The sequence below is a fragment of the Kogia breviceps genome, chromosome 6 (assembly GCF_026419965.1).
Source record: "Kogia breviceps isolate mKogBre1 chromosome 6, mKogBre1 haplotype 1, whole genome shotgun sequence".
Taxonomy (NCBI): Eukaryota; Metazoa; Chordata; class Mammalia; order Artiodactyla; family Physeteridae; genus Kogia; species Kogia breviceps.
The window spans coordinates 83,647,950-83,663,788 of record NC_081315.1 but is presented as its reverse complement, the minus strand read 5'-3'; the positions used below and the strand labels follow the sequence as shown (position 1 = coordinate 83,663,788).

The 15,839-nt window shown below is 35.5% G+C and overlaps 1 protein-coding gene across 18 annotated transcripts in view; it reads left to right on the top strand.

The window, feature by feature from the left end:
- N4BP2 (NEDD4 binding protein 2) overlaps positions 1 to 15,839 on the top strand; it is an 86,871-nt gene that overhangs the window by 23,530 nt on the left and 47,502 nt on the right. For 7 of the 18 annotated variants that reach the window (XR_010841078.1, XM_067036229.1, XM_067036227.1 and 4 more), the window contains 3 exons: positions 6,244 to 6,326; positions 8,146 to 8,485; positions 12,498 to 13,635. Coding sequence is in view for 17 of the 18 variants with exons in the window: in XM_067036229.1 (XP_066892330.1) it covers positions 8,260 to 8,485; positions 12,498 to 13,635 (1,364 nt within the window). In the remaining variant the exon portion in view is untranslated. Of the gene's footprint in view, positions 1 to 6,243; positions 6,327 to 8,145; positions 8,486 to 8,964; positions 8,995 to 10,999; positions 11,093 to 12,497; positions 13,636 to 15,839 lie in introns of those variants that run through there. The other 11 variants (XM_067036240.1, XM_059067013.2, XM_067036235.1 and 8 more) reach the window with 7 other exon arrangements.

Genomic DNA, 15,839 nt, shown 5'->3' with positions numbered 1-15,839 from the left:
TATTATTATTATTTTTTATTTTATTATTTTTGTGTGTGTGTGGTACATGGGCCTCTCACTGTTGTGGCCTCTCCCGTTGCAGAGCATAGGCTCCGGATGCGCAGGCTCAGCGGCCATGGCTCACGGGCCCAGCCGCTCCGCGGCATGTGGGATCTTCCCGGACCGGGGCACGAACCCGCGTAATGAGAGTCTTGTAGGACAAGATTCATCTCTTTTTTTTTTTTTTTTTTTTTTTTTTTTTTTTGCGGTACACGGGCCTCTCACTGTTGTGGCCTCTGCCTTTGCGGAGCACAGGCTCCGGACGCGCAGGCTCAGTGGCCATGACTCACGGGCCCAGCCGCTCCGCGGCACGTGGGATCTTCCCAGACCGGGGCATGAACCCGTGTCCCCTGCATCGGCAGGCGGATTCTCAACCACTGCACCACCAGGGAAGCCCCATCTCTTTTTTTTTTTAAATGTCCGTGGGCTTGACAGTAATGTCACCATTTTCATTTCTGATATTGGTTGTTTGTGCCTTTTCTCTCTTTTTTGGATCACTCTTGCCAGTGATTTATTCTTGTGTTGTTTTTTTTTCCCAGGGAACCATCTTTTGACTTTTTCGATCCTCCGTACTGTATACTTGTTTTCTGTTTTCTCTTTGCTCTGTATTATTTCCTTCTTTCTAGTTTCTTTGGGTTTTATTTGCTGTTTTTTCCCCCCAACTGTTATTTGGATGCTTAGATCATTTATTATTTTTTAGCCCTTCTTCTTTTCTAATATATGCATTTGTATGCTCTTCTTCTACGTGTGACTTTGTTTCTCACAAGTATGGATATATAACATTTTTATTTCGTTAAAATATTTTCTAATTGATATTAATAATTATTTTTAAAATTAATTTTAATTAGTATGTAATTATAATGAATTCTTCTTTGATGTATAGACATGTATTTCTTAGTTTTCAAGTAATTGGGTTTTCTAATTATATTTTTGCTACTGATTTCTAGCATAATTCCATGTGTACTTGAAAATAAAGTGTATTCTGTGGTTATTGGGTCCAATGTTGTATAGATATTAAGTCGTTATACTTATCGTATGGCTCAAACCTTTTATGGCCTTACTGTTTTTTCTCTCCCTTTTTCCACCTCCTCCTTCTCCTCTGTGTGTCTGTGGTGGAGACCTCCTCGTTCTAATAGTTACCGAGAGAGGGCTTTCACTAGTTGAATGCAAACTTAGAATTGCTGCATCTTCCCGGTGGATTAGACCTTTTGTCTTTGACTTTTACTATTGATGTAGGTTACTGGTGATTTAGATGTGAGCAGTTGTTATTGTAGTGGTATAAATGGTGGGGGCAAAATCCTGTCTAAGAAAGAATGGAAGGAGAGAAATTGGAAAGAGTTACCATTTTCCTGTAAATTTTTTTTTTTTTATATATACAGGTATTTTACATTTAAGTGTGGCTAGATTTGTTAGTACTTCTTTTTCTTTATGACCTTCAATTTGTACTTTTCTGTATATAAAGCTTCTTAACTTCCTAAAATGGGATATTCACTTGCCCCATAGAACTTATATTCTAGAACAGTGCTGTCCAGTAGAGCTTATGGAAAAGTTCACTGTGCAGTATGATAGTCATTAACCACATGTAGCTATTGAGCACTTGAAATGTGACTAGTGAGACTGAGGAACTAAATTTTTAATTTTACATCCTTTTTTTAAAAATTAAACTTTTTGAGATTATAGATTCACATGCAGCTGTCGTAAATATTAACAGAGAAATCTCCTGTGCTCTTTACCCAGTTCCCTCAATGAAAGAAACATGTTTGCAAAACTTAGTATGGCATCACAACCAGGATATTGACATTAATACAGTCAAGATATAGAACATTTCCATCACCACAAGAGTCCCTCAAATTACCCTTTCATAGCCACACCTACTGCTACCCTCTCCTTCCTCCTCCTTAACCTTTGACAACCGCTAATCTGTTCTCTATTTTTGTAATTTTGTCATTTCAAGAATGTTAAATAAATGGGGACCATTCAGTATATAGCCTTTTGGAATTGACTTTTTATACTCAGCATAATTCTTTGGAATTTCATCCAGGACTTGTGTATCAATAGTATATTTCTTTTTATTGCTGACTAGTATTTCATGAATGGAAGTAACATAGTTTGTTTAACCATGTTACCCATTGAAGGGCATCTGAACTGTTTTCTAGTTTTTGGTTATAATGAATAAAGCTGCTACAAACATTTATGTGCAGGTTTTTGGGTGAACATACTTTTTCATTTCTTAGAGATAAGTGCCCAGAAGTGCAACTGCTTAATTGTATGGTAGTTGCAGGTTTAGTTTAAGAAACTGCCAAACTGTTGTCCAGAGTGGCTTTACCATTTTACATTCCCATCAGCAGCATATGAGCCATCCAGTTTCTCTGCATACTTGCCAGGATTTGGTGTTGTCATTATTCTTTATGTTAGCCAACTTAATAGATGTGTAAGTAATATTTCATTGTAGTTTTAAATTGCATTTACTTAATGGCTAATGATATTGAAATCTTTTAGGTGCCTATTTGTCATCTGTATATACTTTCGGTGTAATGGTTTTTTCTGTTTTTTTCCCCCCATTTTCTAACTGAATTATTTGTTATTTTCCCCCCTCTGATTTAATTAATCTATTTATTTATTTTAAAAATTTATTTATTTTTGGCTGCGTGGGGTCTTCATTGCTGCGTGTGGACTTTCTCTAGTTGCGGCGAGCGGGGGCTACTCTTCGTTGTGATGCACGTGCGTCACATTGTGGTGGCTTCTCTTGTTGCAGAGCATGGGCTCTAGGCACGCGGGCTTCAGTAGTGGTGGTGTGTGGGCTCAGTAATTGTGGCTTGCGGGCTCTAGAGCACAGGCTCAGTAGTTGTGGCGCACGGGCTTAGTTGCTGTGCGGCATGTGGGATCTTCCCAGACCAGGGATGGAACCCGTGTCCCCTGCATTGGCAGGTGGATTCTTAACCACTGTGCCACAAGGGAAGTCCCTGTTTTTACTTTTGAGTTTTGATAGAGTTCTTTTATATATTTTAGATACTAGTCCTATGTTAGATACATGGTATGCAAGCATTTTCTCTCAGTTTGTCACTTTTCTTTTCATCCTCTTAACAAGATTCTTAACAGAGCACAAGTTTTAAATCTTGATGAAGTACAGTTTATCAGTTTTTCCTTTTATGGATCATACTTTTGGTGTTTTTGCCTAGCCCTAGATCCTGAAGATTTTTTTTTCTAAAAGTTTTATAGTTTTATGGATTTAAATCCTTGATCCTTTTTTTTTTTTTTTTTTTTTACTTTTTATTTTATATTGGAGTATAGCTGATTAACAGTGTTGTGATAGTTCAGGTGCACAGCAAAGGGACTCAGCCATACATATACATGTATCCATTCTCCCCCCAACTCCCCTCCCATCCAGGCTGCCACATAACATTGAGCAGAGTTCCCTCCTTGATCCATTTTGAGTTATTATTACTTTTTTTAATAAAGTGTGAGACTTAGGTCAAGGTTTATTTTTTTATTTTTTATTTATTTATTTATATTTTGCTGTACGCGGGCCTCTCACTGTTGTGGCCTCTCCCATTGCAGAGCAGGCTCCGGACACGCAGGCCCAGCGGCCATGGCCCACGGGCCCAGCCGCTCCGCGGCATGTGGGATCCTCCCGGACCAGGGCAGGAACCCGTGTCCCCCGCATTGGCAGGCGGACTCTCAACCACTGCGCCACCAGGGAAGCCCAAGGTTTATTTTTTTAATCTGTGGATGTCGACTTGCTCCAGTTCCGTTTATTGAAAAGGCTATATTTTCTCTATTGAATTGCTTTTGCACTTTTGTCAGAAGTCAGTTGGGCATATTCATGCTGGTCTATTTCTGGGTTATCTTGTCTGTTTCCAAATCTATAATCTGTTCTCAGATCTATATGTCTGTCCCTCCCCTGATACCATACAGTCTTGATAAGTTTAGCTTTATAACAAGTCTTATAATTGAGTTGACTGATTCCTCTTACTGTATTCTCTTTCAAAATTGTTTTAACTATTCTAGTTCCTTTGTCTTTCCATTTAAATTTATGAATAATCTTGTCCATATCCACAAAAATCTTTGCTGGGGTTTTGATAGGAATTGAGTTAAACCTGTATATCAATTTGGGGAGAATTGACATCTTTACTATATTGAGTCTAACAGCCCATGAATCCATTCATTTACATTTTTGATATTTTTCATCATGTTTTTGTATTTTTAGCATACAAGCCTTATATATATTTTGTTAGATTTGTATCAGAATATTTCATTTTTTGGAGCATTTGTGAGTCATATTGTATTTTTAATTACAGTGCCCATGTATTCGTTGGTAGAATATATAAATACAGTTGCTTTTGTGTGTTTATCTTGTATCCTGCACTTTGCTGAACTCACTTATATGTTGGAGATTTTGTCAATTCTTTGGGATTTTCCACACAGATAGCTATGTCATCTACAAATAGGGACAGTTTTATTTTTTCCTTTTGAATCGGTATGTCTTTTATTTCCTTATCTTCTCTTACTTCACAGGCTAGAACTTCCAGCATTGTCTTTAATGATAGAGTGGTGAGGGTAGACATCCTTGCTTTGTTCTCAGTCTTAGGAGGAAAGCATATAGTATTTTACTGTTAAATAAAATGTTATCTGTAGAGTTTTTGTAGATGCTCTTAATCAAGTTGAGGAAGTTCTCTTATATTCCTATTTTTGGGTACCTTTTATCATGAATGGGTGTTGAATTTTGTCACTTTTTTTCTTCGTTCATTGATACAATTGTGGTTTTTCTTCATTAGCCTGTTAATATGGGTGGGATACTGATTTTTGAACATTGAGCCAGCCTTGTATCCCTGGAATAAACCTCGCTTAATCATGGTGTATAATTCTTTTAAAATAAATTGCTGAATTCTATTTGTAATATTTTGTTAAGGATTTTTATGTCTGTTTTCGGGAAGTATATGGGTTTGCAGGTTTTTTGTTTTTTTTTTAAACTGGCTTTGTCTGATTTTGGTGTTAGGATAACAATACTGGCTTCATGAAGTGAATTAAGAAGGTTCCCTCTTCTGTTTTTGGAAGAGATTATATAGGGTTAGTTAATTCTTCTTAAAAATGTTTGGTAAACATCTCCATTGAAGGTGTTTGGGCCTGGAATTTCTTTTTTGGGAATTTGTAAATTGTGATTTAAATTTCATTAAAAATCATGACCTTTTATCTATTTCCTGTTGGGTGAGTTTGATAAATTGTGGTTTTTGAGAAATAAGTCTATTTCATAGAAGATGTCAAACTTTCATATGTACATTTGTTTATAATATTCCCTTATTAGTCTTTTGATGTCTGCAGGGTCTGTAGTGATTGTTTTCCTGTTTTTAGTTTTATTCATTTCTTCTCTGATCTTTATTATTCCCTTTTTTCTACTGGCTTTGGGTTTATTTTGCTCTTCTTTTTCTAGGTTCTTGTGATGGGGGCTTAGATTATTGATTTGAGACTTTTCCTCTTTTTTAATGAATGCATTTAGTTATAAATTTGCTATAAATTTCTGCCATTACTGCTTTAGCTGTGTCATACAAATTTTGATATTGTATATTTTAATTTTCATTTCCGTGTATTTTAAAATTTTCCTTGAGACTTCCTCTTTGACCCATGGATTATTTAGTATATTGCTTATGTTCCAAGTGTTTGGAGATTTTCCTGTTATCTTTTTGTTATTGATTTCTAGTTTGATTACATTGTGGTCAGAGAACATACTTTATATGATTTCAGTTCTTTTAAGTTTGTTGAGGTTTGTTTTATAGCCTAAGATATGGTCTATTTTGGTATATGTTCTTTGGGCACTTGAAAAGGATATGTATTCTGCTGTTGTTGAATGTAGTGTTCTATAAATGTTGATTAGATCCTTAAAGGATGGTGTTATTGAGTTCTTCAGTATCCTTGCTGAACTTTATTTACTCTTATTGAGAGAGGGGTATTGAAGTCTCTAACTATAATTGTGAGCTTGTCTCTCTCTCCTGTCAATTTTGTCCATTTCTGCTTCACTTATTTAGTGGCCCTGTTGTTTGGTGCATACACATTTAGAGTTGCTACGTGTTCTTGGTAGACTGATCCTTTATGATTATATAATGTCCTCTATCTCTGCTGATTTTTTTTTTGCTCTGAATTCTACTTTATCTGATATTAATATATTAAAATGTAATTTTATTTAATTTTAATTAATTTAAATTTAAATAGGCTCATGTGGCTGGTGGCTGCCATATTGACATTGCAGTCCTGGAAGATGGAGAGAGCTATGACACAATAAATTTAATTAAAAGGTAAATTTTATAGTATGTTAGAAGGTGTTAAGGGCAATGGGTGGTTAGCAGGAAAGGGAAATTGGGGCAGAGAAAATAGGTGATATGACTTTAAATTGGGTAATCAAGGAAGAAATCATTGAATGTGACACTTGGGCAAAGATTTGAAGGAGTGAGAGAGTTAGCAATGCAAATATCTTGGGGAAAAGTATATTAAAGGCCAAAAGGGAGGTGGGCCATAGTAAGAACTTTAGCTTTTACTCTGAGTGTCATGGAGAGCCACTTGAGAATTTAAAGCAGACCCTAATTCATTCTGACTTATATGTTGTATGAAGATCATTCTGGCTGGTGTGTTGAAAATAGACTGTAGGGGACAAAGAGTAGAAACAGGGAGACCATTTAGGAGACAGGAATACAGGTGAAAGATGACAGTAGCCAGACCAGATGGTTAGAGCAGCAGACCCTAATTCATTCTGACTTATATGTTGTATGAAGATCATTCTGGCTGGTGTGTTGAAAATAGACTGTAGGGGACAAAGAGTAGAAACAGGGAGACCATTTAGGAGACAGGAATACAGGTGAAAGATGACAGTAGCCAGACCAGATGGTTAGAGCAGGTTTTTGAGAAAATATCAGACATTTGGTTTTAGATGTATTACATTTGAATTGTTTATTAAATAGATCCAAGTGGAGAAAGCAAGTAGATTGTCAGAGTTCTCCAGATCTATCAATCCCTGCCCTTGTGGAGCTTACATTTTACTGGAATATGGGTAGTAAATACAATACATAAATAAAACAAATGGATAAAGCATACACTATGTTAGAAGGTAAATCTTAGGGAGAAAATTCAAGTAAGGAAAAAGGGATAAGTGGTGTTGGGCAACTGACTTGCTGAGAAGGTAACAATTGAGTAATGGTAGGAGTAATGATAGGAGGAAATACATCTTTTAGATGCCTGGGGTAATATTAGTTTAGATAGAAGAGACCAAATTTAAGGGTTCTGAGATGGGAGCATGGCTGATGTTTGAAGAAGAAGGAGGCAAAGTATGGCTGGAGTGCCATGAGCAAGGGAAAGAGGATTAGGGATGACAGCGCCGAAGTAAAAAGTGTCTGCGTTATGGGCCCTTTTAAGGGCTCTGGCTTTTATCCTGAATGAGATGGGAAGCTAGTGGATAGTTTAGCAGAAGAGAGGCATGATCTGACCCTGTGGTTTAACTGAGTCACTCTAGTTGTTATGACTGAAGGGGCAGGGTGGGAACAAGGATATTAGTTAGGAGACTTTTATACTAATCTGCCGTGGTAGCAGTGGAAATGGTGAGGAATGATCATATTCTGGATATATATTTGAGGATTGCATTGACAAAATTGGCTTACTGATTGGATGTGGAATGGACAGGAGTCAAGAATTATTCCAAGGTTTTTGACCTGAGCAGTTGGAAGGATAGAGTTGCATTAATTGAGATAGGAAAGACTAGGAAGAACAGGTGTGAAGTAGGTGATCAGGAGCTCAGTTTTGGACATGATAAGCTTATGATGCCTATTGGACATCCAAATAGGTGTTCAGTAGGCATTCTCATTATGAATACTGTTTTTTTTAAAATAATTGTACTAAAACAGTGTACTCACTGTTCTGAAAATATATTACATTTATTAATATCTTAATTTTTAACATGTTCAATCCTGAAAAACTTGAATATTTTGGAGAGAGAAATTGTTTGACTGCTTTTTGGCTTTGCTGCCACCAGAGTTGATGGTACTTTCTTAAATAAAGATGTCATTCCAATTTTAGACATGGAAATATAACTATAGTCTAAGTGTTTCAACTTGCTTTCTATTTTAGGTCCTATTACTGCTGGATTGTGCAAGATATTTAACCCTGTTTTCTTTGAGGTATGACTTAAATATCAAACATCTTAAATAAGAGAAGGGAAACACTTTAGTTTTGGAAGTCAGAATGCCAAGGAGAAGGAAAAATCTTGGGGGAAATCCTTTTCGGAAGACTACAAACTCTAAGGAAGTTGTATCCAGTGTTGCTAGTCATGAGGAGCCAACCACTACTCTTCCTTCCCTGTGTGAGACAAAAGTTGATCAGGAAGAACTCTTCACCAGTATCTCAGAGATGTTTTCTGATCTGGATCCTGATGTAGTGTATTTGATGCTTTCTGAATGTGATTTCAAAGGTGAGAAAAAGTTTAGTTTGAACCCTTTGCATCTTATAAGAAGATTTCATGTACTATGCCATGACCAGTAGTAATATAGAAAATGACTACCTTATTTCTATTTTGTTCATCATTTTTTGAATATCTGCTGCAGGCAAGGTATAAGTTGGGTATTACAAGGGATATGAAGAAGAATAAAAGCTTAGCTTCTTCTTTCAAGAAATGTACTTCTTTCAAGTTCTAAGTGTAAGATGTATGTGTAGATATCATATTCTATGTTTTATTCCTTTTTATCTTCCCTCTAGAACAGGTTGGCACTATTGACGTTTTGGACCGGATAATTCTTTGTTGTGCGTGGCTTTCCTGTGCATCGTAGCATGTTCAGCAGCATCTCTGGCCTGTACCCACTAGCTCCCAGTAGCACATTCCTCCCTGCTACCCCAGTTGTGACAACTAAAAATGCCTCTATATATCATCTTATGTCCCCTGGGGGCAATATCATCCCCAGTTGAGAACCATTGACATAAAATGTAAGCTCCTTAAAGACAGGGATTTAAAAAACTTTTGTTTTACTGTTGTGTCTCCAAGCCCCAAAATACCAAATGACTCAGTAGGATCTCAGTAAATATTTATTGAGTGAAAAGGTAATTATATTTGTGGAAATGAGAGCTGATTAAGAATTGAGGCTAATAGAGTAGTGCGGTTTCAAAAAATTGGCTTTGGAGTCAAGAAAACTAGGTTGGATTTCCAGTTCTGTCACTTAACCTCTCTGGTTTCAGTTTTCTTATATGCTAAGGAGAATAATAATAGTATGTACCTCATAGGACTTTTTCAGTGAAGGTTGAGTTTTCTTTTTTTTGGTTTGTTTTGATAAAGTCTTCAGTATAGTAAGTTATTAATGACTTGTAATAAATTGTTTAGATTTATGTTTGTAGACATACATATCAAATTTGACTGATGAGTAAATTAAATATTGATGTTTAGTATTGCTATTGGCCGTGATTAGTATAAGATAAAATTATTCTAGGTTTAGGGAGTTTTGGTAATGTGATAAACTTCCATTTTTTTTACATTCCATGGTCTGTGATGTGAGCATATCTTATCTATCCTGTTATGATATGTATACAGAAAACCAGTTTTCAGCAGTCCACATGATGCTCAGAAATGATAGTGTTTACAATTTTACTTGTGGCTTCAACATTTATTTCCTAATTTTGATGTGTTTAAACTTTATTTGTTGCACATACACTGACATAGCAATGAAGAATTACAAGGAAAATATATTACCCTTACATCCTAACAAAAAACATTTCTCTTTTCCAGGATCTTCTCTACACCTTGTTCATAAATACTGATGTTTTGAGTAGTTTGAATAATAACATTGATGAAATTGTATATTCTGCTTTTTAAATTTAACCTAACATAAGCATTTTTTTCAGTGTTGGCTGCAGTCTTTATTTTTAATAGCTTTCTAATATTCCATTGCATTGTTGTGCTCTAATTTATTTAATTATAACTAAGTTTTACATGGATAATTAATATTGCAAAGAACATCTTGGTACAAATAACCTTTTCTGTCTTTTGGCTTTTTTCTCAGTCCCAAAGTTTTATTTTCTTCTATTATAGGGTTAGGACAGTTTTTGGCTCTTGGAAACATACTGCTAAATTGCCTACTAAAAAGGTGTGCCATATGGTATCAGCATGGGAAAGGGTGGGGTGGGATAAATTGGGAGATTGGGATCGACATATTCACACTACTACATATAAAATAGATAACTAATAAGGATCTACTGTATCATACAGGGAACTCTTCTCAATACTCTGTAATGACCTACATAGGAAAAGAATCTAAAAAAGAGTAGATATATGTATATGTATAACTGATTCACTTTGCTGTACAGCAGGAAATAACACAACATTGTAAATCAACTATACTCCAATAAAAATTAATTTTAAAAAGTAAATTTATTTTTTAAAAAAAGGGGGTGTGTCAATTTGTAATGACACCAGCACTGTATAAGTGTATAGGAGTTTCATCACAGCCTTTTGAGCATTGAGTGGTATTACTTTAAGATTTTAGGAATAAGATTTTACCTTTTCTTAATGCTATTTTTTTTAAGATAAAGATAAATGTTGAATATGTTTGTGTATGATTGTTTATTAATTCTTGTATTGTGTGAATTGTTCATGTGCTTTTCATTTTTATACCATTGTTTTAATTTTTTTCAACATTCTGTGAAAGAACTTTTCTTTTGTGTTATATAGATATAGTTTGATCTTTTACTTATTTTTACTTAATACTGTTTTTTTCATTATATACACATTAATTTTTTTGGTTGATTTTTTTTTTCTTTTGTGATTTTTCTATCACATAGATTTTTTTCATAGAAATACCTCTTATATTTGCTTTTTTTTCCTTTTCTTTTTTCTTTTTTCCATGTAGGGCTTCTAGCTTTTGTAATATTGCTATAGTCTTCTAACTGGTCTCTCTGTCAGGTTTGCCCCCTCCAATCCCTCTTTGTTTTTCTTCTTAAGGGAACATAAATTGGGTGCTTACTAGGTGCCAGTCCTTGTGCACAGCCCTTTTTCATGGATTATCTCATTTAATCCTCACAACAACACTATGAGGTAGGTACTTTTATTATCCACACATTGCAAATGAGGAAATCAAGGCTTAGGAAAGTTAAGTAGCTCGTTCAAAGTGTTATTGCCAGCAAGTAGGGATTTAAATGTCGTTCTGACTCCTGACCAGAGCTTTTACCTACTGTGCTGTGCTGTTTCCACGTTTATCTTCCATAAAACAAAACAAGATAAAACACAAAAATAATATTAAAAAGCCTCAAATTTCTGATGCTTAACAATTCTAATGACTCTGTATTTATGTTATAAGGGAAAGAGCTTAGCAGTGGAGTCAGACATACCAGTCCTGGCTCTGTCACTTACTATCTGTGTGACTTGGACTAAGTTAATATACTTTCTGAACTTCATTTCCTTCATCTATTTGCTAGGAATACTGTACCTCATAGTATAATTTGAAGATTCAGTGAGATGACAAAGCATCTATCCCAAATTCTGTGACAGGTAGTTTCCCTTCAAGTTCCCTTAGAAAATAAAATTGATATTTCTTACCATGAAATACAGGACCCTTCCCAATTTCCCTTTCCAGTTTTATCTCCTCTTACCCACCATACTACTCTGTACTTGCATTCCAACAAACTTCTCTTAATACCTTAAACATGCTTTGTGTTTTCAAGACTGGCTTTGCCTTTCCCTTCTGTGTCTGACAAGTTTCTTTTTGATCTTCAACTCCCAGTTCACATATTACCTTATGTGAAATCTTTCCTTACTCTCCTATAAGGCTGTTAAGGCATTTGTACATTATTAAAAGTGTGCATTGTTTAACCTATATTATATTATAGTGTGATTGTCTTCTAATGTAATTATCTGTAATTGCCTCCATTAGACTGCAGAAATCCTTTGAGTGTAGTTAAAAGCTGTCTTATTCATCTTTGTACAAAGTATGTCTGATACGTAGTACATGCCCATACATATTTTTTGTATTAAGTGAAATTCATAGCATGGACCATATATACAAATTACATTTACTTAAATGTAATGTAAGGAGAGTACTTAAAATACTTCATACTTAAAAGGACGTGCAGTAGGTAAGTATTTGTTGAGTAAATCAACTGATTTTAGGATCTTTACAAACAACCCTAATGTATATAATTACAGATATTTTTACTTTTAATCAATAAATTCATCAGAATATCTACTTGATGGCAGTTCATTAGCCTCGTTTATTACTGTTTGTTTGAAAGTAACAACATTGCATGTCTTCATAATTTAAACCTTTCACTAATACAGACTGATATATTAGCAAAATATTAAGTTAAGGAATGACTTGAATATTTATAAATTTCTCTTTCATTCAATGTGAATTCTAGTATAATTTTATGTGGATTTTAATTAAATTATATTTTACTGTTTTCAATACATACAGATATATTTTGTTGTTCTTGTTGTTGTACAGTTGAAAATGCCATGGATTGTCTATTAGAATTATCAACCACTGACGCTAAAATAGAAGAATCGCCTTCAAAAAGCTTCGTTGCTTCTGAGAACCAAGTAGATGCAGTGGGATGTGAAATAATGGAAAAGTGTCCTCCTGAAGAAGAGAGTGAAGATTCAAAAATGGATTCATTTTTGGACATGCAGCTAACTGAAGACTTAGATTCCTTAATACAGAATGCTTTTGAGAAATTGAACTCTTCTCCTGATGACCATGCATACTCATTTTTGCCTTTGCAAGATATTAATAATTTTAGTAACCCGAGTGCATTTATAAATTCAGATTCAAGTAGTACGACTCCCATTCTTTCTACCCAAAATATGGATTTGAACAGTGAAAATGTAGAGAGTTCTGCCCCTACATTAAGTTCAAATTCCTTAACTTCACATTCACTTTCAAATGAGTCCAAAAGTTTTACAAAGGATAACACATTGGCATTGGAAGATTCTCTTCTCAGTAGTTCTTTAAATGTAGCAAATGACACTATGATGGATTGTAGTAACCAAATTCAGAAAGAGCTTTTAGAATCTGTGTGTGTTAAGACTCAGTTCTCTCAAGCCCCTGTAGATCTGGATGCCAATGAACTTCAGGCTCCTTTAAACCTTACTGTGCAAAATCTGGGGCTTGGTTTACTAGGTACAGGTGGAGATCAGAAATCTTCTGTCCCTGATGTTTTTGTACCTTCTGAAGAATTCAATTTCCAGTCACACAAACCGACTGAACTGCCACCAAAGGGGAAGGATGTGAATTACTGCCCAGTACTTACCCCTCTCCCTCTACTGCTGCCTCCTCCTCCCCCTCCACCAATGTGGAATCCAATGATTCCTGCTTTTGACCTCTTTCAAGGAAACCATGGCTTTGTAGCTCCTGTTGTAACCACAGCTGCACACTGGAGACCTGTCAACTATACATTTCCACCCCCGGTTATTTCTCATACGTCCCCAACAAAGGTATGGAGAAATAAAGAGGGAACAAGTGCTTATCAGGTACAAGAAACTCCAGTTTCTCAGGTTGTAAGAAAGAAGACATCATCTTATGTTGGACTAGTTCTTGTTCTTCTCAGAGGGCTTCCGGGATCAGGAAAATCTTTTTTGGCAAGGTATGAGGTTTAATTGAGTTTAAAGAAACAGTGTAATGCATGAACTTGAATATTTATAACAGCATGAACATGTGGAATACTTTTAGTTCATAGAGATGTTTACTAATTTTTTTTAACTTTGTAGCTAATAGCACTGTTTTCCCTAGAAGTTTTTATTGAATTCTTTCATCTCAGAATATTTTGAGAGACAGAATAGAGGAAAAAATTAAAGGTGATTCCAAGATTGTGAACTTGTGAAATCAACAGAAATAAGTTCATGTGGAAGAGAACTAATTTGAGTGGGAGAAAGATGAATTCAGCTTTGATTATAGAGATAAAGGGCCATAATTGATTTTGAATTCAAGGAAGTCTTATACACAAGAATTTTACTGGTAGTTGGAGATTTGGAAGTGTAGCATGTTGTTAAATAAGGTTTTAGAAATGTATGATTTGAAGAAAGAACATGGGATGAACCACTGATAGAGAACTTCAAATTCTCAGTGATTTATTTCTTGCAAAATGTGCTCTCAGTTGTTTTATCTCAAATACCCATCTGTGTCCCTTTCATAATCAAGGAATATTGTGGATGCCTTGGTGTGAGAGACTAGAGTCAGGGTTAGAGGCAGCTTTGTTGTGTTTTCAGTGGCACTTGTTAAAGAGTGTTGTTTTCAAACTTTTCTCCTACCCACCTTCTTTAAATTCCAGAATATTTACATCTAATATATTTTATTTGCCAGTTTTTCCCTTTTCCTTCCAACTTTTAACTCTTTGCTCTCTTCTATTCTTAGCTGGGTCTTTTCTATTTGATCCTGGGTGTATCTAGCATTAGTGAGTATGCATGTATACCTTGATGAGCTCATTTTCAGTTGTTTTTAAAATGTCCTTTCTTAGTGTCGATTTATTTCCCAATAAATTTCCACATATTCTATTCATACACTTATAAGTATATTCTTCTGTAGACATAGGCTTTCTCTGATTTAATGACCACAAGAATAAAAAACATTTTAATTTAATATTATAGACATTACAGTCAGTTATGATATTGCATTTTGTGAAAGATTGGAACAAAAGGTTGTACCTTATAAGGTAATAGCGCTGTGACATTTGTTTGAAGAACTAGGTTTCAGAGGCCTTAGAGCCAGAGGCAGCTACAGTTAGCGATTGGGAAGAGAAAGAAGTGCTTGTCACAAAGTCGAAGCTTACTAATTTTTGAATGAATATAGAGAAATAACTGGGAAGTACAGAGACATAGAAGCTGAGTTTTCTCAGAGAGAACAGTCCACAGTATTAAGCTAGTGTGCAAGCCCAAGGAAAATGAAAGACGAAAAACAGCTTTTGGATTTATTGGAAAGAAGGTCATGAATGGATATCTTGAAAAACAGTTTTGTTGCGCTGGGAAGGTGGAAGCCCTTAAGACCTTAAAAAAGCATTTAGGGGTTCCCTGGTGGCGCAGTGGTTGAGAATCCGCCTGCCGATGCAGGGGACACAGGTTCGTGCCCTGGTCCGGGAAGATCCCACATGCTGCAGAGCCGCTAGTCCCGTGAGCCATGGCCGCTGAGCCTGTGCGTCCGGAGCCTGTGCTCCGCAACGGGGGAGGCCACAACAGTGAGAGGCCCGCGTACCACAAAAATAATAATAATAATAAAAAAATAAAGCATTTATACTAAAGCATTTAAGGGAAGGAGAGAAGTTGGGTAATAGTTGAAAAAGGGGTCTTTAAAGTGTGGTTAAAATTTTAAAAGATAGCTGAGATGTATACACGTTTAAAGGGAAAAGAGGAAGTAAAGTGTCAGAGGGGAAGACTTAGAGGTAAAGGAGAAGAGGATAAATGTAGGAGTCTTAAAAAGCGGGATCAAGTGAGCATTCACCAGAATGTAAGCTCCATGAGTGCAAGAATGTTTGTTGTTTTTATTCACTGAGGTATGCTCAGTGCTTAAAACAGTGCCTGGCACTTAGTAGATGCTAATAAAAATTAAATTCAAAAGGTATATTTTAATATGGGAAAAGAATCTAAGAAAGAGTGGATATATGTATAACTGATTCACTTTGCTGTTCACCTGAAACTAACACAACATTGTAAATCAACTATACTACAATAAAAATTAATTTAAAAGTATATTTTAACTTTAGAAATATTTATACATGTTTTAGGAGAGGGTAAATGGTGATATTTTACAAATGGTTAAGAGGGTAGCATTGTTATGTCTCTGTGGATTCTGTTTGCT